At 39.6% G+C, this 27148-nt stretch overlaps 4 protein-coding genes and 1 long non-coding RNA gene across 6 annotated transcripts; 4 read left to right on the top strand and 1 right to left on the bottom strand.

Annotated features, from left to right (window-relative positions):
• The first annotated feature begins 3494 nt into the window (after positions 1 to 3494).
• On the top strand, positions 3495 to 5951 carry LOC145908078 (uncharacterized). Its single transcript, XM_082995255.1, has 4 exons — positions 3495 to 3637; positions 4079 to 4215; positions 4294 to 4399; positions 5266 to 5951. Exons 1-4 carry the CDS (start codon positions 3514 to 3516, stop codon positions 5334 to 5336), a joined length of 438 nt encoding a protein of 145 aa, XP_082851381.1. The 5' UTR covers positions 3495 to 3513; the 3' UTR covers positions 5337 to 5951.
• A 4214-nt stretch (positions 5952 to 10165) lies between these two features.
• On the top strand, positions 10166 to 11429 carry LOC145908079 (uncharacterized). The gene is made up of 4 exons (XM_082995256.1): positions 10166 to 10340; positions 10487 to 10554; positions 10821 to 10935; positions 11290 to 11429. The coding sequence occupies exons 1-4, from the start codon at positions 10268 to 10270 to the stop codon at positions 11376 to 11378; spliced, it is 345 nt and encodes a 114-aa protein (XP_082851382.1). The 5' UTR covers positions 10166 to 10267; the 3' UTR covers positions 11379 to 11429.
• A 250-nt stretch (positions 11430 to 11679) lies between these two features.
• Positions 11680 to 15630, bottom strand: LOC145908081 (uncharacterized). Its single transcript, XR_014402941.1, has 3 exons — positions 15531 to 15630; positions 15205 to 15337; positions 11680 to 11821 (listed from the first exon to the last, which is right to left on the bottom strand). It is a non-coding gene; the product is annotated as an uncharacterized LOC145908081 (long non-coding RNA).
• Positions 14665 to 15666, top strand: LOC145908080 (uncharacterized). Of its 2 annotated transcripts, none has more exons than XM_082995258.1 (4): positions 14665 to 14781; positions 14843 to 14922; positions 15230 to 15353; positions 15539 to 15666. In XM_082995258.1, exons 1-4 carry the CDS (start codon positions 14703 to 14705, stop codon positions 15592 to 15594), a joined length of 339 nt encoding a protein of 112 aa, XP_082851384.1. In that variant the 5' UTR covers positions 14665 to 14702; the 3' UTR covers positions 15595 to 15666. The 2 variants fall into 2 exon arrangements, with proteins under 2 accessions (XP_082851384.1, XP_082851383.1); XM_082995257.1 differs by having other exon boundaries at positions 15227 to 15353.
• A 2135-nt stretch (positions 15667 to 17801) lies between these two features.
• Positions 17802 to 20004, top strand: LOC145909197 (uncharacterized). Its single transcript, XM_082996527.1, has 5 exons — positions 17802 to 17833; positions 18228 to 18355; positions 18743 to 18783; positions 19104 to 19254; positions 19752 to 20004. The coding sequence occupies exons 2-5, from the start codon at positions 18262 to 18264 to the stop codon at positions 19799 to 19801; spliced, it is 336 nt and encodes a 111-aa protein (XP_082852653.1). The 5' UTR covers positions 17802 to 17833; positions 18228 to 18261; the 3' UTR covers positions 19802 to 20004.
• The last annotated feature ends 7144 nt before the right edge of the window (positions 20005 to 27148 follow it).

The raw sequence follows: 27148 nt of genomic DNA, 5'->3' as shown, positions 1-27148 counted from the left end.
AATTGTACGCAAGACACATTATATTCGTAATACCAATTCAGCATACACTTCAATAGGAGTAATCGGTCTAAGTATATGCTGATCTTTATTTTTAACAGAAACATGTTTTTTCGCCTGTTGGTAAGACTATGCCGAATTGGTACAAATAGAGCCAAAGAATTATAACAGTGCGAAAACATGTGTTTGCTTCTTTGAAAAAAACTATAAAGGAAACATGAATACGTCTAGGAACATGAAAGCCCGATAACGCTTTGGAAATTCCCCCTTTTGCTTCTATTCCACTGATAGCGAGTCGTAAAGTGCTATGTTGCCATTGGCTTCCACAGTCCATAGTTTGAAAGGAGAGAAAATTCCGTGCTAAATCAACAATCCCCATTCAATTTTAAGTGAGCGTTCGCGTGGCGAAAAGGAGAAATTTCCCGACTGGAAACTTGTATTTAAATTTTAATGTCTTATCGGCAACGGTTGGGAAATGAGTTCGAATCCAAATCAAACACAAGGTTGCATAACATTCTTTAACGTTTAGAGTTTCGTGATCCATTTGAACCCAATACGCTGGATTCTGATGAACAGAAGCAGAGACAGCTAACGTGTTATGCTTTCAAACAACTGGTGAAGGGCGTGCAAATATTTCGTTCCTCCTTCTTTTCATTCCCATTTCACTTAACACCGCCCTGCGTTTCTGTTTATTCCACATTCATTTTCTGGCGTCGAGGAAAGGTCTCACGCACGACTTCAGGTCTCACGTTTTGTACACATTGCATTGGGTATTACCGACATAATAAAATTTTCGGTTATAGATTAAAGGTCAAAAAATGTATAGCACCTTACCGCAGTACTGTGGTATGTCACGACTCTCGCGTAGTTAATTTAATCAACAACGCAATGGTGATATACTTAATTTGCCCTTAGATTTTTAACGAGACTCGTATCTGAAATAACTACGTCAGTTTTCATATCCCTCACATCAGGTGTCACATAACAACAGAAAAATGCAAGTCACGGCGGTATCTCATTGTACTTCACAAAGGCGTTGCATTCACATGGCCGTCCTCAAAATATGTTCCATGGACGTGACTGGCACGGCGACCGGCATGGCTGTCGTTGGTCCGCTTGGCGACATTGTCTGTGGGTAGAATACAACTGATGACGTACAGCGGGACGTCACATGACTGCTGCGTCCATGTGCCATGACAGCAAAGCGTAGTTGCGCGAGAAGGTCGGGTGAATTACGTGCAGAGCCGTACCGAAGATGTAACAAATCAAATGATTGTTGTTTAATTGCATTAGGCTTGTTAATGCGGATGTGTCAATAGAGAATTTCTATAAACACAAGTTCTTAAACCAGCATGTTACTTCCACCATTGAAACCTTGACGAACAGTAATTCCTGGAAGGTAACCTAAACTACTTTTTCGGACCTTTAGTCGGTCGTATAGGTAAAGCGTTATTGATCTTGCAAAAAATTACAAAAACTTCCGATTGCAACATCACTTCATAGTACGAAACGAAACAGGAACCGAGGGCAACGTTGAACAAAAAAATTGGCCTTCACGAATGTCAGCACAATTTTCACAATTTCCGATCACTCACATCCCCTTTAGCGAACACAGCACGATTTTTGTCAGGTTTTTTTTGCGCTATAAACCTGGTAAGATTATACACTTTGACCCTTTCTCAATACGAGGCTTACGTAAAGGTCGGTATATTTAACGTCAAAGGGCGTATAGTTGGAATTGTATGTTCCGAGGGGAATTATCGGTATTCATCGCCATAGAAATTTACTTAAAACGTAACGGCATGAATGGGAATTTGGGAATATCCCATCGCTATGTTTTGATCGTACAAGCTGGAAACATGACTGGTCTTTCAAACGGTGTGCGGTGCATGATATTGTCCTTAATTTTTATGTTGTTGGCCATTGTTACAAGGAACCATAAATTGCCATGTGCAAATATAGCCCGTGCTTTGAATAAAAATGGGAAAGTTTTTGTACAAATAGACTCACTTCCTACCCGCAGGGGGCCGATCTTTATTTTTAGTTACGCACAGATCCGGGTCCGACAAGGCACTATTCTTTGAACTAGACAAACAAATTGTTGTTCCTGTTGATAGTATTGCGACGAACCGAAACAGTACCTACAAATTAAAAGTAATAGCTTTATGTTTTTTCCATAAACATGAAAAAAAAGCACGAGGTTGTAGTTAAAGCAAAGATATCACAGAATATCACCCAACTTGGTATGATGTAATGCGGTGACGATTTCCAGTCGCATTGCCTCATATGCCACCGCAAAAGTTGCAACACCTTGTATTATTTGGAAAGGTTGACATTATCTTACGTGAAAGGGCAAGTGGTGCCCTTACATGCAAAGGATACCACGGTCATCATCGAATGACACTGCCACAAAATGCCGGATTTCCCCACCTGGTGAAGTTTTGGGGTTTGGAATTAACACAAATATCGCGACGAAATGGAGGGTATTTAAGCAACATTAACATCCCTGATGGAGCATACCGGTTTCACCGATCGAATTGGCAACACATGGCTGACTTTTACTTCGCACATGAATAGCTCGGTGACGAAATTAAACGGGGATTTCCCTGTGCGGCGTAGTTTCCCAAAACCGGGGTTAAAATATTGCCGAATCTGCTTTGTGCAAACACTCTGTCTGACTTAGCGTGAAGTGAGGTAAGTTTGTTTAGCGCGCTGCAAAAGGTCTGTTCAGGACAAAAACGTGCGAAACTGTTAGATGGTGTTGCATTGTTTAGCATGGGTACTTTGAGTGGAAGAGAGACCAATATGGCATTGCTTTTCCTAAAATGTAAAGTTAACTTTTGCCAGGGGTTCAGTCCGAGCGGACGTTGTTATGAAAAACAAGGCTTGAAAATACAAATGGTTGTCAAAGGTATATGAGGCGAACTTGTGGTTTTCGTATCTTACACGGGCGTCAGTGCGCACACGAAGAAGGTATGGTTACAATAGCACACAAACAGCACCATGGGCATGAGTGTTGCTTTGATGTTTTGCCACGGCCTGTTTTCGTTTCAAGCCGTGTTACCAATTTAGGCTTTCTAACTAGCTTTCTCAGCCGATAAGCAGGTTGCAAGGCAAACTGTCCTCGAGGTTAAATTTGCAATTGCGGTGCTAAACGCAAAGTGCAAGCTCGCCTGCAAAAAGATATAGTTTTATTGGCATTTACATGCACCAATTACAGAATCAGTTTAGTAGTATGGGGGTAAGGTGTTAGAAAATCATCAGTAATGCAAGTGATAGTTTTGCATCAGGTTGGGCCCAACGTTTAAGAAAATATGTAAGATGCTATTTGCAGCAAAAAATGTACAATAAGACTTTACCTATAGTTCAGCAACTTCATGTGAAATATATATGCACAAGCGATTCTTTCTAGTAGTAAAAAATAACATTCCATTGATATGCTGCACAGCTCAAACCATTGTATCAGATTTGTAATATCTATGCCTGAGCCTGTAATTTGACAAGTAAATCCTAGCAATGACGAAGATCTCCGCAGCAAACAAGTTGATGATGATGGCCTGCTTCGCTGTTCTTATCGCAGTATTTTTGTCATCGCAAGAGGTTTGCGAAGGCGCCCCTCTCTCGCTCGAGGAAGTCGGTGGTAAGCTAAAATCATTGGTCCATAAATACTTGTATTTATAATGAGTAAAGGCCTGAAACAAATGAATTGCTTGATTTCTGTTATACGTGCAAAACTACCTAGCAAACATCAATAATAGGACTATAAATTGCCAACATAAAGCAAGGTGGGGGATTTTTGTTTGCTTTGGAAAAAAGGTAGCTGTACAGAGGCAAATATGTATGGTCATCCCGTCGGATTATACTCACATACGACACATCCCCTTAACAAAGGAAAATTTATGGCAATGGACAATCGTTTATCAAGTATACCGCCATACATCATATATAGAGAAAGATTGACCTCAATACCGACTAAACTGTCCAGATGAGGCAAATACTTTTTAACAATAGTGTTTTTGTTTGCATGTAAACGACATATGTATTGTGTTGCAACAAGAAATGTTTTTGTTGTTTTACGCAGAAATAACCAAGGAAGAAATAGAATTCTTCAAAGGAGTCTCTTCAAACAGTAATTCATCAATACAAGGGTTTGATGACCATCCTGAAATGATCAATGAAACCGCAACACCAATGAAAGAAATGTTTCTGATTTCCGAGGCAAGTTCTCTCTAAATTACGTGCTTCTAGATTCTGCATTATTGGCTGCAGTAAACAATAACGCTGTCATAATATCAGGACAACGATCAGCACCACGTCGGAAAACGGAGCATCCGCTTTGCAAGAGCTTGTATGAGGACTTATTGCAAGTTGAATTCTTGCAGATACGTGAGAAAGCAAAAATGTAAGTCAGCATAAACACGAGTAGCTCACTCACTTTGCTGGGAAGAAACGCTGCGTTTTCCGTAAATACCTTGTAGCATGACTCTGTAAATATCCTGCTAGGATGCAATGCCTGGGTTGCGAAGCCTGTAAACCTAATGATACCGATAGGATGTAATGGAAAAACCCAAATTTTGCGAGGTGTAAAACGATGAAAGTAGTCTACGAATTGTGCGCTGTCAGAACCAAAATTCATGTCAAGAAATGTAAGACCCTGTTTTCGTGCTTCAAAAACTCACGTAAATGTTTTAAAATTTACTAGCGGCTGCGGCAAATGGATCTGAAAGGCGGACACAGTGAATATGCACATTAGGTGGTGTTGGGGTGCATTAGGTTTGTGTGTGTACATTAGTTGGTACTTGACTGTCAATGCCCTGTTTGGGTTCCTTGCCCTTGTACGTCATGTTTTGCTCTGACATGTTTGAAACGCATGATTGGATTTAAATGTGTGTTTTCGCGGTTGACCGCACGTGGATAAGGACCCACTGGAATCTAATTATGCTGGAAAATTCCGTGCTTCTGAGAATTTGCTAACTGTAACCTTCTGTGTGTGTGAAACAAAAACATTCCAGTCAATGCGACCTTCAGGAAAGAATTTGTAAATGTAATGACATGTTTTCCGGCAGAGAAGTAATAGCATGCTTTCGCATAGCAAGGCAGGATCGACCCACTGCGCAGGCCCTTTACGTTTGGCAATCTCAGCTCTCGTGTTTTGATCACAAGGTTTACCATTGAACCTTTCCGCAGAGAAATAATGACCTCTGATAAATTCGCTAAACCGGCCAGATGGGGGCAAATAATCACCAGACAATTGTGTTATTTTTACAGGGAAGCGAAGGTGTTTCAAGTGCCATTACTTCGTTTGTGGTTACGTCATTTTCGGCAACAACCACTTGTGAATGGTTATGTGACCAACGACCACAAATGATGACCTCTGCGACGTCGAAGCCATGACCTTGAACCTTGTTGCGTGTTTCATTAATGTCCATGATATATAACTATACAGTACAACAAAGCAATATGTGTGTGTGAAATGCACTTTACAAATACCCTGACTAACGAAAACGTTTTATCGTTTGAATTGAAAATATAGCAATTAAATGACTTAATTGCTCATGTGATTCCAATGCAAATAAGTACTATGGGATAAGTCAGACTCTGGAGTAGCGCAAATCATTCATTGAAGAGCGGATTTATATTTATTTAATAACGCATGACATTGTTTACCTATCTTTAAACGTATTTCACATATGCGACGACAATTGTCAAGGAGATGTTTTTATGTGCTTTCCGATCCTTCACTTTTTACTTTCAGAAAGTTATTGACCATATGGTATTTGTTTTTAATTAAACCAATTGCATAAAAACGTACTGGTGTATTATGAGATATCGAGGTAACGCAAAACAGGATATTGCTGGTTATATATTCCCACATAAAACATCGCCGAAAATTTGCAAATATTTTTGTTCGGCTATTATCACAAACTTACCAATAACCTCAGTTCACAGATTTAATACATCATGAACAAGCAATTGTTTGAGATGCTTAAAACAAGCTGGCGATACTTAGACCAGGCGGAGATACTTAAACCAGTCAGAGATACTTACACCAGCCAGAGATACTTACATCAGCCATTTAGTGATCGTATATACAAAAATATAAACGGGGTAATGGAAACTGTTTATATCTTTGAAGTAAAGTAAGATTCATATAATTGGACAAAAAACGGCCGCCAGTTCAACCATCACAATGGTAACTCGACTTGCAGCAACGGTACCACAGAAGGATATCCCTTGGTTTGTCTCTGATCAGCCCAAACGTACCGAGACTCTATTGCTCGATGCCACGAAGAAGGCTGGTACATCTGTTTGCACAGTGTAGACGCTTGCCTTGATGTGAATGGGTCGACAATTTGCTTTTTGTCGCCTCAATGGTAAACCGTTGCCTTAAACAAGTATGACGAACGAAAATAAATGGGTCGACTTGAAACTTGCCGCATGAAATGTCACAACACTGAGCGGGAAAAACGGAGCCGTTTATTTTTACAAACTGGGATTATTTCTGTGTGACAAAAGATGATCCACTAATGCTCTATATTTGTAAATTCGAACAAGGCTGTGTTAGGTCTGGTTACCACGTCGAGCCACACCATGTATTAACATTTGTAACGTGAAACTACCGCAAACGTTGCTACACGTGGGCAACGGTGCCAAAATAGCCGCATGGGTATATTTATACAAGTAGGCCACTCGGCCGACCCTGATACCCCAGCGGAAGTCACGCGACGGCCGGAGGCATTCCCACAACACGCCTGCGCAAGACGCTGTTTTATTGTATAGGCCCACGTGGAATGCGATACCTACCCCGTTGATGCGAATCAGTCCGCCACGCTTCGGTGAGCAGGCATGTTGTGACGTGAGTCATCCGTTCGGTCACGTGACTTCGAAGGGGTGCGAAAACAGTTGCATCACGCCTTTGTACTTTGATTGCGTCACCGCAGGGTAAGATTCGAAGGGCCGAGAATAACTGCCTGTTTGTGTCGGATTGATAGTTGCCCTGGCAACGATTGCGTCAATAAGGGCAGGCTTGTTGATCTTCAAAACTCATGCGTTTCCTATGATACCAAATGGGTGACACTGCTTAATTTGGCAAAAACAGGCACATAAATCATTCACACACTTTCAACGAAATGACAAGATGATAAATCAACAACGTTTGCAGTTTTGTCATCTAATGCACCTTATCCCATTCTTTCAAAATGAGATTAGGGGATAAGTCACCGAATTCTCACGTTGCCTTCGAGAAATAATGTCTTTTCACCATGGAAGCCTAGTGATCGCCGATCGAAACTTCTCCTTAGATTACGGGTTTTTGTGTTGCGGCAAAACACGCGTCAAAGCGTCGAGCTGACGACCCTTCACACTCGTGGGCGAAGCACCGACCGCCTACTGTCACATGCTCCCACTAGGAAAATTGCTTGTAAGGTGCGCCGCAGTAAACCCCTATAAAAGGCGACTATTGTGCAGGATTATTCATAAAGGTTAAGCTCAGTGTGGGGCTAGAGCGACAGCAAAAAGAAAAGATTTAGACTTAACCACATCTAGATACCTCACTGGCGATGATAACATACGAAGTTTTGTGCAAAGGACCATTTTTGCAAACTTAGTTTAGTTGCCGGCCATATTACACAATGCTGAATCGTTCTGTGAAAAATATGCTCGATTATAGCACAAGCAAATCATTTTTTGAAAGGCGTATGTGTTACAATGGCTAGTATGAGAAACAATACGTAATACTATTGGTGTGACGGCATAACGATGGTCGGAAAAATTCTTTGTTAAATAGTTCTAAGTACCTACATTACGCAACATAAGTGGCGTAAATTCGCAACATAGTTGTGTTTCATCGTCTTCGTTCGTCTGCGTTGAACAAAAGCGGAGTTTCGAAACTAAAAACACACCCATTTTTTGGTTTCAGTGTCCTTGTCAAAATGTCATGAGTTCATGGTTGTCGTTAGAAAGGAGGCGAGGTCTAGCTTAGCAAGTATTTTTCATCTCCGGAGCTTCAAACGTGACTCACCTGATGGGGTTCGTTTGTTTTGACAAGGCATGGGAACCTAGCAATGTCCATTTTTCTTACGACTCCAATAAGATTGACAAACTGCACTGATTTTAGGCGCTGGCTTTCGTTACATTGTCATCGGAAAAGCCATCATGCCGCTCCAATGCAGTTATAAGCACTCAGTACCTGTGGCTGCACGCTTGAACCATTTGCGGTTAAAAATTGGGCCCGAGGAAAACGTTCACCAGTCGTTTCTACAGTTAGCTACTGATAAGGAAAAGTGATTAAAGTTGGTATTTCAAGCAGGTATTTCAAACATGAAGCAAATGTTCGTTTTTTCTCAGTATTAGTTTTGAATATTATGAAGATTGTGTAAGCGGTGAATTAAAAATATCGTTGTCAAAGTAACACATGTACAGCAAAGCAGCCTTCGGTCGTTTTTCGGTGTGCGCTTTGAAACAACTTTGTAAAATTTATCTGATTGAATCAAGCGACATGTGCGGATCCAAAGTGTTAGCCTACTATTATCTGCATGCCGAAAATTGGCCTTTCAGTCTGTAGCAATCAATTAAAGTGATTACCGTGCTTCGGTTGCTTTCCGTAGCCAAAAAACTAGGTGCAAGTTTCAAAGTGAGTTCATGTCTAAGCTGGGAAATTCCGTCGGGTGAGTGGCTATAAAGCGTGATTTCCAGTAAGGGTACATAGCGCCCATATATAACCTATAGCGGTTGGCGGGCCGGCACATAGAGGCCAGGACCAGGCATCACAGTGTAAGGTGTACAGAACGTGAAGCCTCATGTTTGCCAACCAAACCATGCGATCAATTTTCGTTAGGCGGGGATAGAACGTAAAAAGGGGGCAAGAAATACTGAGAGAACGGTAATGCAGCTATATGTGTATTGGTGTATTTGGCGGACTTTTTGCATGCAAAGTTAGTTTTTTTTCAGATTATAAGCCTATGTAGTTGATGTGGTCAGTCTGTGCAGGGCGGAATAAAATTGCCGAGAATGTAATTTTGCCAATATTGGCTTTAGGTCAAACGAAGAAAAAAGGTGTTTCGCATTGCTGCCCCGTTGAAATATGGCGGACGAGCTTAATATTCTTGTTTGGAAAAAATATGGCGCATGACAGAGGGTTTGTGTGCAACAAACATAAGCTTTAAAGTACAGGATATGTTGTATCAAAACGTAGCATTGAGTAAGTGCTAAAAACTCTTTTCAAAAGTAGCGCGTGCGGTTATGCAGTCATAGCAATCGCTATCAATTCATAATGAAACTTTCAAGTCACTTTCAATGTGATATCTTTACAGGTAAAAGGTTGGCCTATGTGCCACAAAGAGGTTGCGCAAACCGCAAGAAAGCCACCACCCAACGTGACAGAGAATGAAAGAGAAGAAAAATAAACACTTTACTTTGAGAAAATAACCTTTTGCGACCAAAATCGATGCCAATGCGTCCATACTAGTTTCATGTCACTATATGGTTTAAATACATTCGTTGTAAAAAATACGGGCTCCTAACAACTATTATAGGTGTGTGAAGTATTTGCAGTGACGCAGCAACCATGCTTTTAACTTACTTCGCCATTTTCGAAATTGTAATCTTTGATTTTAAATGGAAATTCTGCTTAACCCAACAATCCCTTGTTTGCTTGTTGACTTAAAAACCTATAAGCTAATCTCGTACAAAAATATTGTTCAAATATCTCTGGGTCGATCAACCAAGCAAAATAGGTTGCACAATATGTAAATCGCGAACGCGAAGTTGCTACAGGCGACGTTGAACAACACATGCGATGGTAAAAATGGGGACGCCATTCAAATCGGTTGCGAAAGCGGAAAACTACGCAGCCAGTAACAGACCTTAGATATGTGGCGGTACAGTTTGCTGCTGTAGATAGGGTACTTGTTAGTTGACGCAGTGCAAACTATCGTGAATATATACACTGAATGAGGTTTAGACCATGCAATAAAATTACAAGTTTGCAACACGTGTACTGACCTATTCCGACGTGGCCAGCACTAACGTAGAAGTTTGAGATTTAGATGCATTTGTTTGTCTTTGTATCGTGCAATTCTGTAAAGCAACATCATATTCTTATATTTTCTCGCTGTCATAAAATATCATCAAACAAACAGGGAAAACTTGTTAGTAAAAGAGCCGCCATTTTATCTAAAATGAAAAATCAATATAATCATAAATGTATTTCGTTTTTTTAGACTGATAAACTGATGTTAATAGAGTGTGAGTAATTGTAACAGCTGATACAATGGGTTTGACTCTACAAATCGTCGCTATTTCATTTGTCCTGGTGATAATTTGCTTCCAGAACGTTGCTTCAGGTAAAAAATATTTTTATTGTAAATTTGTTTAAATGGTGTAGGCTCTATGAGAAGAACTCTTTGCACGGATGGTAGTTTTGACAAAAATATGCTTTATTTTGTTGTCGTTTCCGTTCACCTGACAAAGCAATTTTGCTATTTTACAGAAGAAACATTCTCCACAACAAGCGAACTCCAACGAAACTCAGAAACAGGAACCATCGAATTTGAAAAGGTAGGTCACAAATAATTGTTTTCCCATGGGAAAGTACCAGGGATTTCCCGCTGTCGCTGTTGATAATTTTTTTTTACATCTCACGTTTTTTAAGTTTTGGGGAATTTTGAGCTAATTTTATTACACTATAGTTCCGCTAAAGTACCAAAATCGTATGGTTAATCGATCATGGAATTAAAAAGAGTAGATCTTAAGCAATAGCAAATGCCAGCATACGCAATTGTAAACCATACGATCCTATATACATAACCGATATATTCGCACAGATATTCTCGGAACACAACAGATCAAAGCGGTCTTCTTCGGACAGTCTAAACTATTTTCGGCGCATTTGCAAAAAACGGGGATTCTGCTGCAGATATTCTTGCAAAGGAATAAAAGGTAAAAGCAATTTGCTTTTGACAAAGTTGAAAATCAGAATACTCCTATAATTTATTGCCAATTATTGAAAAACGGTAGTTATTAAAATTTATTCAAAAATATCAACATCAAAAATTAGAACATTTGTATAAATTGCAAGCAATAGAAATCGACTTCAAAGCAAAGTAGACGCATTTAATTTGCTTGTTTTTAGTACTCTATTGTTTATATTGTTTCTGTCTAATGGATAAAACTAAATTCAGGATTTAACAGTTTAATGAAACATGCGATTCGACATATAGTAACCCTTGTACTTTTAATGTCAGCATTGAAGCGCAAGTTTATGGTTTTAATGCATTTCGTTTGTTAACGCAGGAAAACGTTCCAGAACAACCTGCACCGTATGCCACAAGTTCGGGATGTGCACCAGCAAGTTATTTTTCAGCAACTGCAGAAGAGGATAGACGTTGTTTTTTTAACTTTCTGTGTCCGAAATCGCTTTCCACGGGGGAGCTAGGACTACACGAAGCACTCACAAGTGCCATTCCGTACTCTTGTGTAGCCTGATGTGCATGTACTTGCACAAAACTTAAAACACACACATAACTGCACAAAAAAGAGTGCGTGCCACATATACATATCATTTGTCGTAAATGAACAATTGTGTGCTTGCTTTAACCATGTCTTTTACTATTACATACGAAGCGCCGTATGACAGTTTTGCTTTTAACGTACCTGTCGATTACATTTACGTTGTCCGTATTACTCCCTGTAGTGGGCCAACCTTTTCCTACCTTTATCATCACATACCGGGTAATTTCATATTTTACACAAAACGACATTTGATATTTCTTCTCTTCTGATTTGAAGTTTGTGTTTGTTTCGTTTTTCTTGGGTGGTTTCCTTTCTGAAACATAGTTGGCACTGTGAAAACTTCCGCGCTTTGTGATGTAAATAAATTTGGTTCGATTTCAAGTTAGATTTTCATACAGTTTGACTACGTATTAGAGTTAATAAGTTTGTAAGTATTTAAATTTTAAACTTGACATTGTCAATGCTATGTTTTCTCAGTGTCGTTAATGGACGCCAGTTTCTGCAACCTTTCCAATGATTTAAACCATGACAAACTGAAACGGAAAAACGGGAAACAGGCACACAAAGAACCAATGTGAACGTCGTATAGTGGTTTGGGACTATTCTGTCATACCTACGTCTATACTTGTTATGTGGGAAAACAATTGCGGTTAGGTTGAGCATACATAAAAACATAAAAAATATCCTTCCAGGACTGGTGTTTTCCGAATGAAATACCGTTTCGCACAATAAAGCACATGTGGAAACAGAACACGCTAGTCACGCCTGGATAAGTCCACAATGTTTAACGTGCTATTTAACTTACGGCCATTATATGTCACCAAAACCTGATGAAAACATGGTGTGCTTAAAAGCTACTGCAAAAAAGAAAATTCTTTGATAAAATTTACTGCATTTGCACAAATCAAAGCATTTGAATCTGAAATCGATTTGTTTGTACAAAGTTCAGGCGGACGTTGCAACCACGAGAGAAGGGTTTAACCACAAACGCTCATCGATTCAAACAACACGTATAGATTCAAACAGTTGACTTTTGTCATTTGAAAGTAAATATTAAGAACAGGGACTGTGTCATAAACCGCAGGTGTTTCGTGTGTGGAACACATGGACTCGATAACATCTCGATCTTTTGTATCCAACTGTATAATGTTATCATAACCCTACAGTGGATATGAATGCGGATGCCAGCAGCAGAGAATATTGTTGCCGAAATTTCGTATATTTTTGTTCATTCTATATTCACACGACAATTAACCTGGCATGCAAGTCATCAACATTTCAGAACTTAAAATCACCCACAGCCTGTGTTAGCTTCGTGCGTTCTTATTTGCCCTGTGCGTTAGGTGCCTTTCTCCCCACAGTAAACAAGTGTCCAGAGAACAACGACAATGCTGAATCAATGACGGTAGATGGGCTTTCCAAACCCAATGTATGGGCCTTTGCATTGTGCAGCGAAGGCACAAATTCCCCAAATCACCTTTATTACAGTCGCAAGCTAATGTGGCCGATGGTTTAATGACAAACGCCCATAAAAGGATTTGTTGTTGTCTGACATGCGGGAAATTTTCTGCGGACATTCCAAAAATTCTGGAACAATTGAATTGAGTATACTCTATCTTTTCTTGAAATCTACTTGCGTATACCACAAACCACACAGAATAATTTTTGATAAATGATGATGAAAGCCTTTGTTAGCGACAAAATTGCTTAGTCCCGTGGATACAGGCTTTGTTAAACGGAATACTTTTGTGCTACAGACTTCAAATTCCCCTCAGTGGGCCCATAAAACCCGTCAGCTGAAACCTCAAGACAGTAGTCAAGTAATTTCTTGCACCCATACTGACTGCGGTTTTCAGAGTTAGACTTTCGCTGACAAATGAATAAATACGTGCAAGTTGCCAACCATTTCGTCTTGTTTACTTGATATCTGAATTCAAATGTGGTTTATTGATTTATTGTTGCAGTTTTCAAAGCACCTCATTTTTCTTGGTTTGGGGAAAATTTTTTTCCACGAACCACAATTATGAAACGCTGCAGTGTGGATGTCGAGCTCTTTACTTCACGAAAGCTAGTGTGGAATAACCACCCACTCAATTGAAGCATATTCATCAGATACAGTACGGATGTGACTTTAAATTAAATACGTAGTGCAAAAGCGAATGAATGTACGCCATTCGTGTGTTTTGCAGATTTGGTATCTTATGATAGATTCTTGATGGTGTTTAGTGCTAAAAGAACATACAGTGGAAAACTAACTGTTGCCACGTGATGCGGATCCAGTTTTCAACGTAACTTTCCCAAGTAACGGAAATTCTGCCCCCAAACAAAGCCAGTTCAATCGACGGTGAACCCACCGCGCGCACTCATAATGATTTGATAATAAACAGGTTGGCTACTTAGGGCTTTGAGCGGAACAAAGGACGAGGAAACTTTCAACAGGCGACCGAGCGTTTGGAACGCGAAGATTTCGCACGTTAACTTCCGAGGGTTTCAAATTTTTCTCACCGTATTGGTCACGTATGCCATCGCACAAAAACATTGCGGTACGTAGTGGGCAACGAAACTCACCAGGACTTGGATTTAAATTAGTTTCGCTTTGCTACTCTTTTCGGTTGTTAACTTTAAGGAAAAAATGCAATGGTTACCGAAGAGCGTGCAATCATAAATAGTTAATGCGACGGCGGAAAGTGTTTTTAATTGTGGTTTTGCATTTGTTGCAATTGTTGCAATTGCGGCAACGAGCTTACAGCCTTGCACAAATGCTTTCAGGAAAATCAAGCAGCCAGTATAAGAACATTCGTCGTAAGTATGGGCATTCGCGCAATGGCTTCAGAGCGGAAAGGGCGAATTTTCAGTGCAAGCGATCTGAATCAGTATCGCGAAATCGCATAGTTTTCACACCTTTTGACGTAAAAACCTCTTTGTCAAGCAAAGTAGGGGGTGTGAACTTTATGTGGACAAACTATAATGTTTCAGTTGCTGTTTTCGTGGCTTTTTAGAGGTGGTTTTACAGATCCGTTTTTTTACCAGCGCGAACGTGATTTGCAATTCATTCCCACGTAGTCGGTATTGGATGTAGGGCAGCAGCAAGAAGGTGTTACGTCTGGAGAACGTTTAAATGGAAAAACATAATCGTTAATGTTTTTTTTACGTTTTAGGTTGTTTATAAACGTCTATAGGTTTCAAGCGACGCAATGATCTTTGTGTTGAAAATATGTGTGTTTTTCGTCCTATTTGCGATCGTCTTATCCGCAGGAAATGAGGTGGATACAGGTGAGCACTTTCAATGACAACGCTAACTATCCAACCATTTGTATCGTATTTTTTGCACCAGGTGCAGCCGTAAGTGCGGTCAAGCCTCATTCTGGCCAGGCTTTGATGGAACAGACTCGCGCGGTGCCAAACAAATTGCAGGTGCGTGTGCGATAACATAAAGCTTTCGTCCATAATACGTGTTCTATGTATCGCTATATCTATCTATGTACATCTATCTATGTATATTAGCATTTGGCCATGGAAAAATTGGAGACTTATTGTAAATATGTGTAAAAAATGTTAATTAATACATTTTACTTTGCCGTAAATTGGAAAACAGGAAATGTGTCGGTTTGGAGTGCTCGATATAATATATAGAGGCGTAATGAAAGATGTGTTTTCTGTAAAAAAAAATTTAATGATTAAAAAATTTGACCTCACGTTCTATTTGATTGGGTTTTAGCAGTTGCACGATGATGAGCCCAAGCACCGCCTGCGCCGATCCAGCCACAAAAAGAAAAAGTTTCACTCCCTTTGCCAGAGGATCTTCTGTCGTTTCCACTCCTGTGCCGGACTAAGAAACAAACAATGTTAGTAAACACCAGTTTCGGTTCAGGTCCAAATAAGTTATTTCTCCGCAAACCGAAGTTTTTTAGAGTTGATCAAACGTTGTTTAATTTAACATAAACAAAAGATATATCGTTGTTTAAAGTTTGTTTGCTGCAACAGAACATACTTGTACATGCAAAGATACAAAAGTTGCTTACTTTTGCAGATACGAAATTATGCTTTCGTTGCCATTACTTCTCCTGTGGATTGAACATATTGTAAAGCACATCTCCCTTTCCCAGTGGTCGTCCCCACGAGAACCTATGTGTAAATAATTTCTTTATTCTGTCGTCATTTTCTTTAAATAAACAAGGATGCAGTTGATTTTTGTTGTGATTTTTGAAAGAACAAACAGGGCTCAAATTGTATTTCTGCACATCTTCATTCACGTGGTAGTGGCTGTAATTATACAACTATTACATTATTCCAGCGACCATGATTTTATGGTCATTTTCCGCTGGTGAAAACAAGTTTTTCCCCTACAATAAACTGTAAACTAGACGGCAAGATCCATTTCAATTTATTTTAATATTGCTACAATTACAACATTTTTTGGCGATTTTTGAAGAACTGGGTGTCAGGCATTTTTTGTTAAGCAAAAGTACTTGAGCTGTCAACCACAAAAGGCCACGACCTGGGCTTAACAAATGCAATTTTTAACCCATTGTGAAGGGTTCAAGCTTGGCGAGGGTAAACACCCGCCAGACGACCGCACAAGACCGTTTCTCTGTGGCGAAAAGGAGACTAGTTGCGGTGGCTGCTTTCGTGAACAACACCATCAAAGGTCAGCCTTCTGCCAGTTGTAATAAACCTGACAGTTTTTATATGATGATAAACTCTGCCGCGGAATTTACAAATGGACACAAGTGTGTTGTTGCGCAGATACAAAAACTTGGACATCAATACTTACCAAATTTACCAAACGTCATACACATAGAAATTTATGCGGAAATATAACTTTCTGTGAATCGCATTTATGGAAACCTTGGTCAATGAGATACGATTGACCTGATGTAAGTTACTTGTAAACGTAGATGCTTGCATACATCGAATCTCGGAAAACCAACAGGGCAACATTATGCACCCGTCTACTGGAATTGGTGTAAAAACATGTATAGCATTAAAACGAATAGTTTTTAGAACAGCTATCAATCAAGTCAATGAGCAAGTTTTTCAGGACTATTTTTGACAAATTATGTGCGTTTTCTAATTCTAACAGCCAGGAACTAAACCAAAAAAAGATTGGTTGCGCAGCAAAAAAAAAAGATTGGTTGGTTGCGCAGCATTGTAACAAAAGTTAACATGAAACATAACAAAACGGTTGGATTAATTATTTCCCATCACAAATCGCACTTCTTGCATGAAATAGCCAACAAAACTCTCCCCAATTTTATTTTAGTTACAAGGAAATGTCCATATTGCCCTAAATGAAGCGACCTGTTTATTTTGGTCTGTATTATTTCACGACCTATGATAGAATCACTTCAGTCAGATCACTTTTACATAAAATCTAACCAAGAAACTCAAAACAGGGGGAACACAAGTATAGTTTCCTCTTGTCTATATTGAGATTAATTTATAAAAGCAATCCTTGCACTACCCTTTATGCTGTCCTAGAATAGCAGTTCCTGTTTCCCTCTGTGTTACGTTTTGATCAAAATATCGTAACGTGGCGATACTTAGGCTCCAACAAACTCTTGCATGTAAATAAGCAACACACGTTAACACGAAATTTTATGCCCAGCGCGTTTCTAAAATTGGAAGGTAGGAAAGTACCCGCCAAGGGCAACAAACCTGTCTGTGATATGCTTCAAATACGGGCCCTCTAATTGTGGAAAACCACCTTGCCTTCAACCACGAGACAAACAAATGACTTGCAAACGCCTTGACGACGGCTTTTAAGGGGTTGCCAACTCAAAATGCAACACATTTACCAATTAAGGCATTTATTATGGCCAAGATTACTTTTCAGAGCCCCTATTTTATACAAAACCCCTCTTCATAAAAGGTGTCACGGCGTCAGCAGGGAGATCCCCCGACGTGAGCATTGGACAATGGCCATGTGCTGGGAGTCGCGTTATATACATGACCAAATAGGCGCTCCCAAGGTCATCCAATTGCACCCAACGTTATCCTGAAGTGATGACATTGAACATAGTTTGGAAGGTGATGTGATGCGCACCACGTCACGCGCCCACAGCCGCTGGAGTAGAAATCTGAAAATCTTCCGCTTTGTTGCATCATAATGCGACTAATCAACAGTGAAAGGAAGATCCTCATATGCGGGAATCACGTCATCGTGATTTCACTAAGGAATGGAAACAAGTTTCAAATCAACTTGCCCACCTGCATGGCGGAAATACCAGAAAAACTTTCCGCCGTGTCCCAGCCACGTGGCAAAGCCCGATTTCACCTTGGGTCCCTAACGCGTTGCACGTGTCCGCTGTTTCATCATCAGCAGGTATAAATAGGCCGAACTTAAGCCTTGGTTGTATCAGAAAGTGTTGACTATAATCAAAAGTGTCAAGAGACTGGGTTATACACCCTGTAAGGTCATCCGAACGCGGGTGGTTTAAGTTGTGAAGAACTACTTCATTAAAATTACTGTGTGCGTTATGATGTGGTCCACAACAGTTAATGCCATTTTTTGCTGTGACTGTTTTCCTCTGGAACATCTTCGTAAACTGGGTTCTGCATTATTTTTATAGTATTGCGGGCTACGTTAAAGTCGTCTTGTCTGGGGCGATTTCACAGTAAAAGAAGAAACTTTTTGGACAGTTTGATTTTACTTATTTTTGTTTGTGCTTTGAAGTGCTGTAATAATGTGTCCCTGCTAACATGTCGATTTTGTTTAGGTAAAAAATAATTCGAGGAACTTCACAACCAACAATGTCGCACAATTATGCAGTGGTGGTTTTCATCAGTCTGATTATTATGAATTTTTACTGCTGCCGTGGAAGAAACATCAACCACCCTTTGCAAGGTGAAATTTCATTGGTAATCTTCGTTAAAAGTACTGTACCAATTTTACATGTTTCACACAAAACAGATCATGCTCTTTCTTGAAAGGACAAATTTATTTTGCAACAAAGTCCCAATATTGACAAAATCAGTGTAACAGCTTTTTTTTGTTGAGCTTCGACAGCATGCGGCCTATTTGCTACATAAAACGAATGTTTATAAATGCTAAAATTGTACACCAACATGGTTTTCTGAAGCAGCTTAACAATATCAGTTTATATCCATGAAAAACTCTGAAAAATATAACATTGTGGCGTTTAGGGGCCACTGGAGCTGGTCATGTTTATATTTCATATTATCCCAAATAACAGCAATTTATTTTCATAGTTATGTATTTTTGTTATAACAGAGCAAGAAAATGCACAAGGAATTGGAACGCCCCAAGGAAAAGTAAGTAAATCCATTCAAATCATTCTCTCTTTCTGAAAAGGTTTTATTCTAAAACTCCAAGCAACAAAATATTTGTGATTGCAAATATTTGCGTTTCTTCTCGTATGTGCCTTTCTGTGTTCTAGTTTCCAAAGCAATGCACAGTAACAATACATTTTCTTGGGACAAAATTTGATAACATTTCGCACACCCTAAAGTCTCAATCGTTTTCCCGAAATTAGAAATCATACAAAACAACAGCTATGAGCAATATAGCATTTCACTATTATGTATTTCATCTGATTTTAGGTATGTATTTTATTATGTATTCGTTTGAGTAGGTTTATAAAGACAATGGAAAACATTTCGAAGCCGCTGAAATCCACAACCGCTCCAAACGGGAATCTCCGAACGATCAGGAATTTTTCAGAAATCTTTGCAACAAAAGAAAAATGTGCTGGGTGGCCAACTGCAGCCTTGTCAGACGAACAGGTAAGGAAAACATTCAGTTACAGCTGTAATATTTGACATGATATGCCTATTATCAAAAAAATAACTTTGCTCCGATGAAAACGAAAATGCAAAAGCGTATTATTCGAAGGAAGCATGTAGATTCCTTGTTAAAAATGAGTATTTCTGACTAAAAAAATTCTTCGTGGTTTATCATTCAGTTATTATGGCTAGTGACACATAGAATCATTTTTTATGTACTGTATATTCACACGAAGAAACAGTTTTTGGCACTTATTTGGAATGGAAAAAATTGCTGTGCGTCCTAATCATTTTGAAATGCTCCAAATTATTTCTGACGTAGTTTCGAAACACATCCCTGTATTTCCAACTATTAGATAATGTCTTTATTTGCATTCCGAAGGGTGATGTAACGAATTCCGCAGATGCTTCGGCAGCATAACATTTGAATCATTGTTAAATTTTTTGTGGTGGAAGTCAATCAGGTGTATACTGAATCATTTTAATTTGTTTTTCAGATCTCTGCCTATACTGCCATTACCACTACTGCGGAATTAACCCGTTCTAACTTCAAAGACACCGACCAAAATCGACCTTATATAATGATGTTTGAATTTTGTTTGTTTGTTTGTTTGTTATTTTCTCTACATTTGAACGTCGTCTACCATTTTGCTTCACAGTGCACCGCCAACATATGATTGCATTTAATTTATTACTGTTGTAAAAAACAAATTTTTATGCATTGTTTATCAGGTGGATATGAAAAAACCCTTGCCTAAATCAAATGATTTGTGTTTTTTGAACGGACGTATACGCGTTTTGCTTCGTCTGAGATGTACGATATCGCTTTTATATGTCAATAAAAGGCTCGCATGGAATTTAACCCATTTAGCAGAAGTAACTTTGTTTATAAAATTAATCGCAGAAAACCGAATTGATTTTTTTTGTTCTACATGGTCGTATGTAATATTTTATGGCAAAAAGTTAGCGATGTGAATTTAATGTGCAAATAAACGATGTCAACACACTTTTTGTCAATTTTGTGTTTTAACATCAAACATTTTGTACCATAGCAAATCTTTCGCCAAGAGTTAAATCAATAATTAATGGTCACTGTAAATACAATAGTCAAACACGAGGGACATTCTCGGTAGTTGCCAACAAAATGGTGACCAACTGCCTCAAAACGACTTGTTTAGCCGCAGCAGTATATCAGGGCTAGTATCATATTACACTCATCATAAATTGCGAGTTGGACACAGTGCTTTTGGAGCGTGGCCTAACAGAAAAACTGGTCGTCTTCGCGGGAAAGCCAATTTGCATAATTATGTGTTTAAACCCCCATAACCATCATTTTGAAAGCCCCATGCCATAGTACATGCCAGACGTTCATCGCCTTTAACCCGAGCAGGCGTATGTTTCTAACAAAGCTAACAGCTGACCGCAAACCGCGAACTAACGTGCGTGTCGAGGGCATTTACCCCATGCCTTGTACCTCCCACACCCGCACGTTTCGCGAGACGGGGAATGAGAAAAGTGCAAGTCATCGCAAGGCGCCAGAGATCCAAGCTCAGGTAAAACAATAGCGCAACACGTGCACGAATTCCTGGGTGTTTTTTTTGTCTGTGGTACCAAAAACCCTGCCGAAAAAATCGGCACTGACAGGTTAAAGTTCATTGCACCTTTTTTCCCCATGTGTCGTTTTTAGTGCAGTTTTTGTCCTGCAACTCGTGCGTGACCAAAATCAGGTGCAATCATTTTATCCTTCTCTGCAACGTATTTCTGTTTTGTGGTATTACATGGCGTAGTATTACCAGTGGAGCATTAAATTACCAACGCGTTTAAACAATAACGGTTCACGGAGTTACCATGGGCAAGAATTCGGGTAAAACCAAGCCAACCATTCAATATGAGGTATGCTGTACAAAAATCCATACGTTGGCTTCAGTTCGCTTCGTAACAGCTTTGGTGATTTCGAATCGCTATCGGAACAAAGCATGCGTCGTCTATCACAAATGTTACAAGGGTGATATCTTTGGTTGCATTTGAATGCCTTTCGTTTCCGGTTGTTTCTGTTTTTACTAAGTTAATTTGCTGCCGCAAAACCAGGGGCACGCAACACTGAGCGTAAAACATCTGTTATTTCGGGTCCTTCACTTGGCACATTTAAACAAATCGGGTCACGCTTTTGAAAAAAAGGGGTCCGCGCCCTGGACCAGTTGACTAGAAAGACCGAAAAATGACGTCATCGATAGATCTAAGTATAAACACGTGTCTCTGCATCAAGTGGCGCGTTACTGGATATTTGAAATATTATGGTCAGTATTCGTCGTTGTTGCTTATAGTACTGCTAAGGTTATTGGAGTGTTTACGTATAGCATCCCAGGAAAGACTCTACCTGTTGCAACCGAAATGGAACACATGCTGACATCGAGGTACACTGACACTCGATTAAATGAAAGTTTAATATTGTAATATTGTAACCTCTTTCTTGTTTACAATTTGCTGTAATGTATACGTCGGATAATAAAACGGCCAAAAACTATTGCCGCGCCTAGCGCAAAACAGGATGTTGCAGTTATAAAGAAATGGTGATTGTGCGCCAGGACATTCAAACAGTCCTTTCAGAGCGCAGGTAATCGCCCACCGAAACTCATTAATATCCGTGCGAAACATTCCGAGCATTTAACCAACATTTAGAGGCCCCCCGGATGAAAGAATGTCCGCTGTCTTCGCTGCAAGAAAGATATTCTGGTGAGAGACGCCGTGTGAAAGGAGCCGGAAAGAGTTCCCAGCATTGTGCGGGTTTTTACCAACAACTACGATATTTGCATAGAGTTTGAACTGAATTTGGGGGAAGAGTCGGATTTTTGTTTGTACAAAATACACTTTGATATGATGCTGACTTCCACCACTTTGTGTGTTGTTGTGTTTCCTGCCTAGGGTTTGTCAAATGGGGGAACAGTGTCAATCAGTTTGAGAAAAAAAAACATTAAGGAAAAAGGGGGAATTGCCGACCAAACTTTAGCATAAAACACAACACCTTCCACGACGCACGTGCTGCAAGAAGTAATAACAACACAACAGTTTTAACTAAACATCATTGCAAATAAGCATTGTTGTCAACATTTGAGCAGCGAGAAAATATGCCGCTGCCGCGCGCTTCTCGGCAGCAGAAAATGAATGGCAATCCGCCAGTAGCTGTCTTCCGTAATTAACTGACTGTAAAAAACGCCCCTATACTTCAAATTGTGAAACTCCTTTCAACCTTGACTGCAGCTAGAGATGAATGGTTTGCAGAATATTTTCGTGCATGCAATGTCTCTTTGTTCTCGAAGATACTCACTACGCCGTAAATAAAAAAAAATTCTTCAGAAATTTTGCAAAAATTTGCTTTAATTTTACGCTATTTATATCGAAAATATGTTTTGGATTTAACGCAGACGAACATAAGTGGCATAATAAACGTTCACAGCCGCAAAATATGTTTTTCTAGGTTTATTATTCCAAGGCGTTTCGAAGCTGTAAAGTAAATAAAATGCATATCACCCATTACGAGAACTTCAAGGTCGACTAAAACCATGAATTAACCTTGTCCAAAAATGCCGTGTTCTCTATGCATGTGTGGTGCCACCTACTGTACAAAGTATCAAAATAGATCGGCCGTAAGGGAACGCACTATTATTCTTTTTAATCCAATCACCGAGCAGAGGCAATTGCTAAAATCAAAACAAACCCTTGTATTTCGCCCCAAAAAACTACTTCGTAAACCTAAATACGTTTTTTTGTTGCAAGTATCGTTAGGATTTTGGCGTAAATTTTGTTGCTGTTATCACAAGATTTTTCTTCGTCATGTCTGAGACTTTAATAAACCCAGAAGGTTTGATTATAACGTTTTCTTTGAACAATCTCACTAAACCAACATCATAGAACCCGCCATTATTTTTCATAAAACGGTGAAAGAAAGATAAAACGTTTCCCACAATCTCAAATATTAAAGACATTTTAATGTTAAGGAGTTGATTCGTTTGTAAATACCTGTGTTTCTGAACATTACATGACCATGTAATCACTTTGCCTCCATGTCTGCTTTCCACATTTTCGTCTAGAGTAGTCTATGAATATCAATCCACTTGATCGAACTATGTCCAGACAAGGCCTATGTGTTTGGATTAGAACACGTTGGCAAATGGCCCTCATTCTAGCATCGAATGACGTGGGAATGTAAAATCACAAACAGTGGAGTTGTGCGTACTACAAACACGGCAACATTTGCATGTACGATTCACTACTACGATTTGTTTAACTTTCGTATTGTCAATGTAAACCCATTAAACATGAATAATTCCGTAATTTGTTTTCTTGTGGAAACAAATGCTTGGCAAGGCTATGTGGTAACCATTTTCGCTAAACAAAGCACAGAAAGATATTTATTTACTCTTCGACAGTTAAGTTCAGGCAATGTGAAATAGGACATTGGCACTTTTTTATTTTGAATTTTTTTGAGCATGATGCAACTGTTGGAGTGAAACAGTCGCACTTTACAGTCGCACTAGCGCCATCGGGTAACAAAGCTTTTACAAAACACTTACTCACCAGGTGGCGTTTCACTGTGGGTAAGTATTCCTGACACCGCGCTGCATGACGTTAGTCGGTTACCATTAACCATTAATTAATTTGCAGTCGTACTCAGGATAACGAGGGTTCGAATCCCAGTGTGGCAAAATTAACAAAAAATTTAATAACAGTACGCTTCATAGTCGCGTAAATTTAAAAGCATGTGAAATGGCATAAGAGTGATCAACGTGGCAAAAAAATCAAGTAATGTGATCACAGGTTGATAAGCTTTTGGAATTTACGATGCATGAATGGAAAAGCACAGGCTACCATTCAAAAACGCGTGTAGCATTCCCACCCATGTCATCCCACATAAAAGCGAGTATAAAAGTACAACTAAAAGATATAAATCTATACAAAAGCCCGCCACTTATCAAGGCTTATTTTAGTTGGGTACTGCGGTTTTATAAGGCTTTCCACCAGTTACCTTCTTAACTGTCCTTTGTTACTTGAGTAGTGGCATAAGAGTTGTTTAGTAGGAAAATGTCGTTGATGTTAGGTACTTTTTCAAAAACGCTTCTGCTGCAAGGGCAAGACTTGGATTTAGTTTTTTTCTCAACATTTTGTTGTAAGGTTCATAGGAAATGGGCATTAAGATTTTTGGGACAAAATCCAGGTGGTTTCTTATCATTTTACTCTATACGATATACGTTTGCACCCAACCATCCCTAAACCTTTACATTATGTGACCAAAAACCCCTTGTTCCAAATTCCACGAAGACAAATGTTATTCTAATGCGCGTGTCTGACGTGCGCCTGTGTTGTGTTAACTAGCGTGTTGTTATCACAAGTCATTGCCACCTGTTGCTACATACCCGGCCACTCACAGCGCCTCCGCGTCCCTTACCCTGTTCCCATGTAAAGTACTGTGGTACCCAACGTGCTGTACGATTGCTTTGCAAGTGCACTTGAAACAAACGCTGTTTTCGGAGTTACACCGCTGTAGGTTGTTGAAAGGTAGTAAAACAGGTGTGACGGGGTGCTGAGTTGCAATCTATGCACCTGTATGTAATTTCGTCGGGACATAGGCGCCGGACTGAATAAACACCATGCAGCATGTGGCTATGAGTCTCGTGTACTGAAAACGCGCGGTTCGAACGTTGGTATGAAACACAAGATTTGCTGAATCCCGCATGGAGTTTCTAATTAGGTGTTTTTCAAACTTGTTTCCAAACTTCAAAGCGACTTGGTAATTTTCTTATATTTTCCGAAAGTGTACGAATGCCGGAAAAAATTTTTGCAATATTTCGTTGAGCAAGTTACTGACCATCTTTATTTCCATCAATGAATATCGATTAATAACTATTTTAGTTTATACAGTGTTTGAGTTCATTATGCGCCTCCGAAAACTCAATGGAAATCTAATTTATAATCGGTGACCGAATGTTCTTGGACATATGTAACAATGAACGCCGCTGCTAGTTGAAACAAATTTACAGTAGGTGTCAGTAGACTGGAACTCGTATTACGTTTAGTGCTTTGCAGTGTTCGCCGTCTTCCAGTACGAAACCCCCAAATTATTGTGGAAACGACGGGTGAAATTGAAATGTACTTAGTATGAAATATATGTGTACTTGCGGTTGTCAGCGTGCTGTTTGTCGCAGGAAATGTTTAATCGTTTATATCGCCTCTGTTTTTTCTTGGCTGTCCCTAAAGTGGACTTACTGTTGAGCTTTGTTGTGGGTTTTTTATTTTTTATTGCTATTCATTCAGACTGAGAAACTGAGGATGCCAAAAGGCGAAATTAAATATTTCTGTTAAAAAATAAAGATCATACACTGGCGCAGTCGTATTTTACTTCTTTTGAAATCTCTGGAATAAAATTGTATGAAATATACTTGAACTGCTTTAACGCCGGGTGAAATTGAAATATACTTTGTATATGGTTTTTTCAAATAAATGTTGTATAAAAATGTTAGGAGGTTACCGAGACGTAAGCGACAAAAAGGCCGACGCTTAGATGAGTGCATGATTCGACCCGTTGTCTTTACCACGTGGTTATGTAATGGATGCCGCTGATTGGTCAGGACTTCATCGGCGAAAAACGCTGTAGTATTGGCGGAAGGTGTTATAAGGCTTCGCACATAAGGTACAGTTATGGCATTAGGACTTGGTCAATGCACTTTAAAAAAAACGCACTACCGTCGCTCTGACAGCTTGTAGGGCTAGTTGATGTTCCGCTTATGAAAGAACTATAAAACAAAATTAAATAAATTTAGAAAATCAAATGCCCACAAAAACGGGTGTTGTATTAAAGGAATTTTGCAGAGTTCGATACAGAATTGTGAACGTGCAGCGTGCACAGCGTAGGTACTTCACGCAACAAAAGAATTCCGCTACAGTATTGGTTGACCTACTGTGCACTTAGGTGCAATTCGATACAAGCACCTATTTTCGATGCAAAGGCCGACGAAAAGCGTGTTGTTCAGTGGCGCATCGAAGCGAGATCGGCCATTGTTGTTACGTTTAGCAATAGCTGGATTTAGTGCAATACTAAACCCAAAGCCACCTGATTGTGCAGCAGGACCATGGCTCAGCCTTTGAATTGTTTGGGATTGTTTTTAGAGGCCCAGATAAGGCTATAAAAAGCAGCGGTAAGCAGTTCTGTGTTCCTGCGCTATTTGATTGATCGTTCTTGTGATTGTCTGGCGTAGTTAATTGTGTGCTATTTTTTCCATGATAAAATTCCGCCACGAATGGCGCTTTTCGAATATAAAATGATGGTGACTTGAATTAAAGAGGTTTTCTACATATTTAAAGATAATTTTCAACAACAGTGACTGTTTTTCCCCTCAATTTACTTTTCTTCTGAGATTTTTCATCTAAAATCGCAACTTCGTATCAAAAGGAAAATTATGGGGGTGCGTGGGCAAGCGCATTTAACGGTTCGGTGAGCTTCAAAACAAGTCACAACGCGGCGAAGTATCGAGAATCGTTCCCTATCTTTTAAAGCACCTTTTGGCGTCGGGTCGCGCAAGACCGCTCGCCTTAAACTTTGAGGATATACAGAACGAAGATAAAAAAACGACGCTAGATGCCATTTCCGGTTGCCGTGGAAACCGCATTGCGTCGCGAAATTGGGATCGTCGACAATAGGACGAGTAGCGATATAATTCGAGAAAATCAGGGAGCGGCGACACACCGTTGTGACGTAACACCGAGCTCGTTCTGCTCCAATGACGGAGACGAGGTACGGGCGGCGAGGGAGCACAGTTTCGAGCACTGGGGTTTGAGTCGTTGGCGAAGCGGGTGTTTTAGTGCAGCTGATAGAGAGTAAGTTTGCATTGGTTTCTCAAAA

The sequence above is a fragment of the Ascidia mentula genome, chromosome 7, assembly GCF_947561715.1.
Source record: "Ascidia mentula chromosome 7, kaAscMent1.1, whole genome shotgun sequence".
NCBI classification, from domain to species: Eukaryota; Metazoa; Chordata; class Ascidiacea; order Phlebobranchia; family Ascidiidae; genus Ascidia; species Ascidia mentula.
Note: the sequence above shows the minus strand (reverse complement) of the source record. Positions and strands in the feature narration are given on the sequence as shown.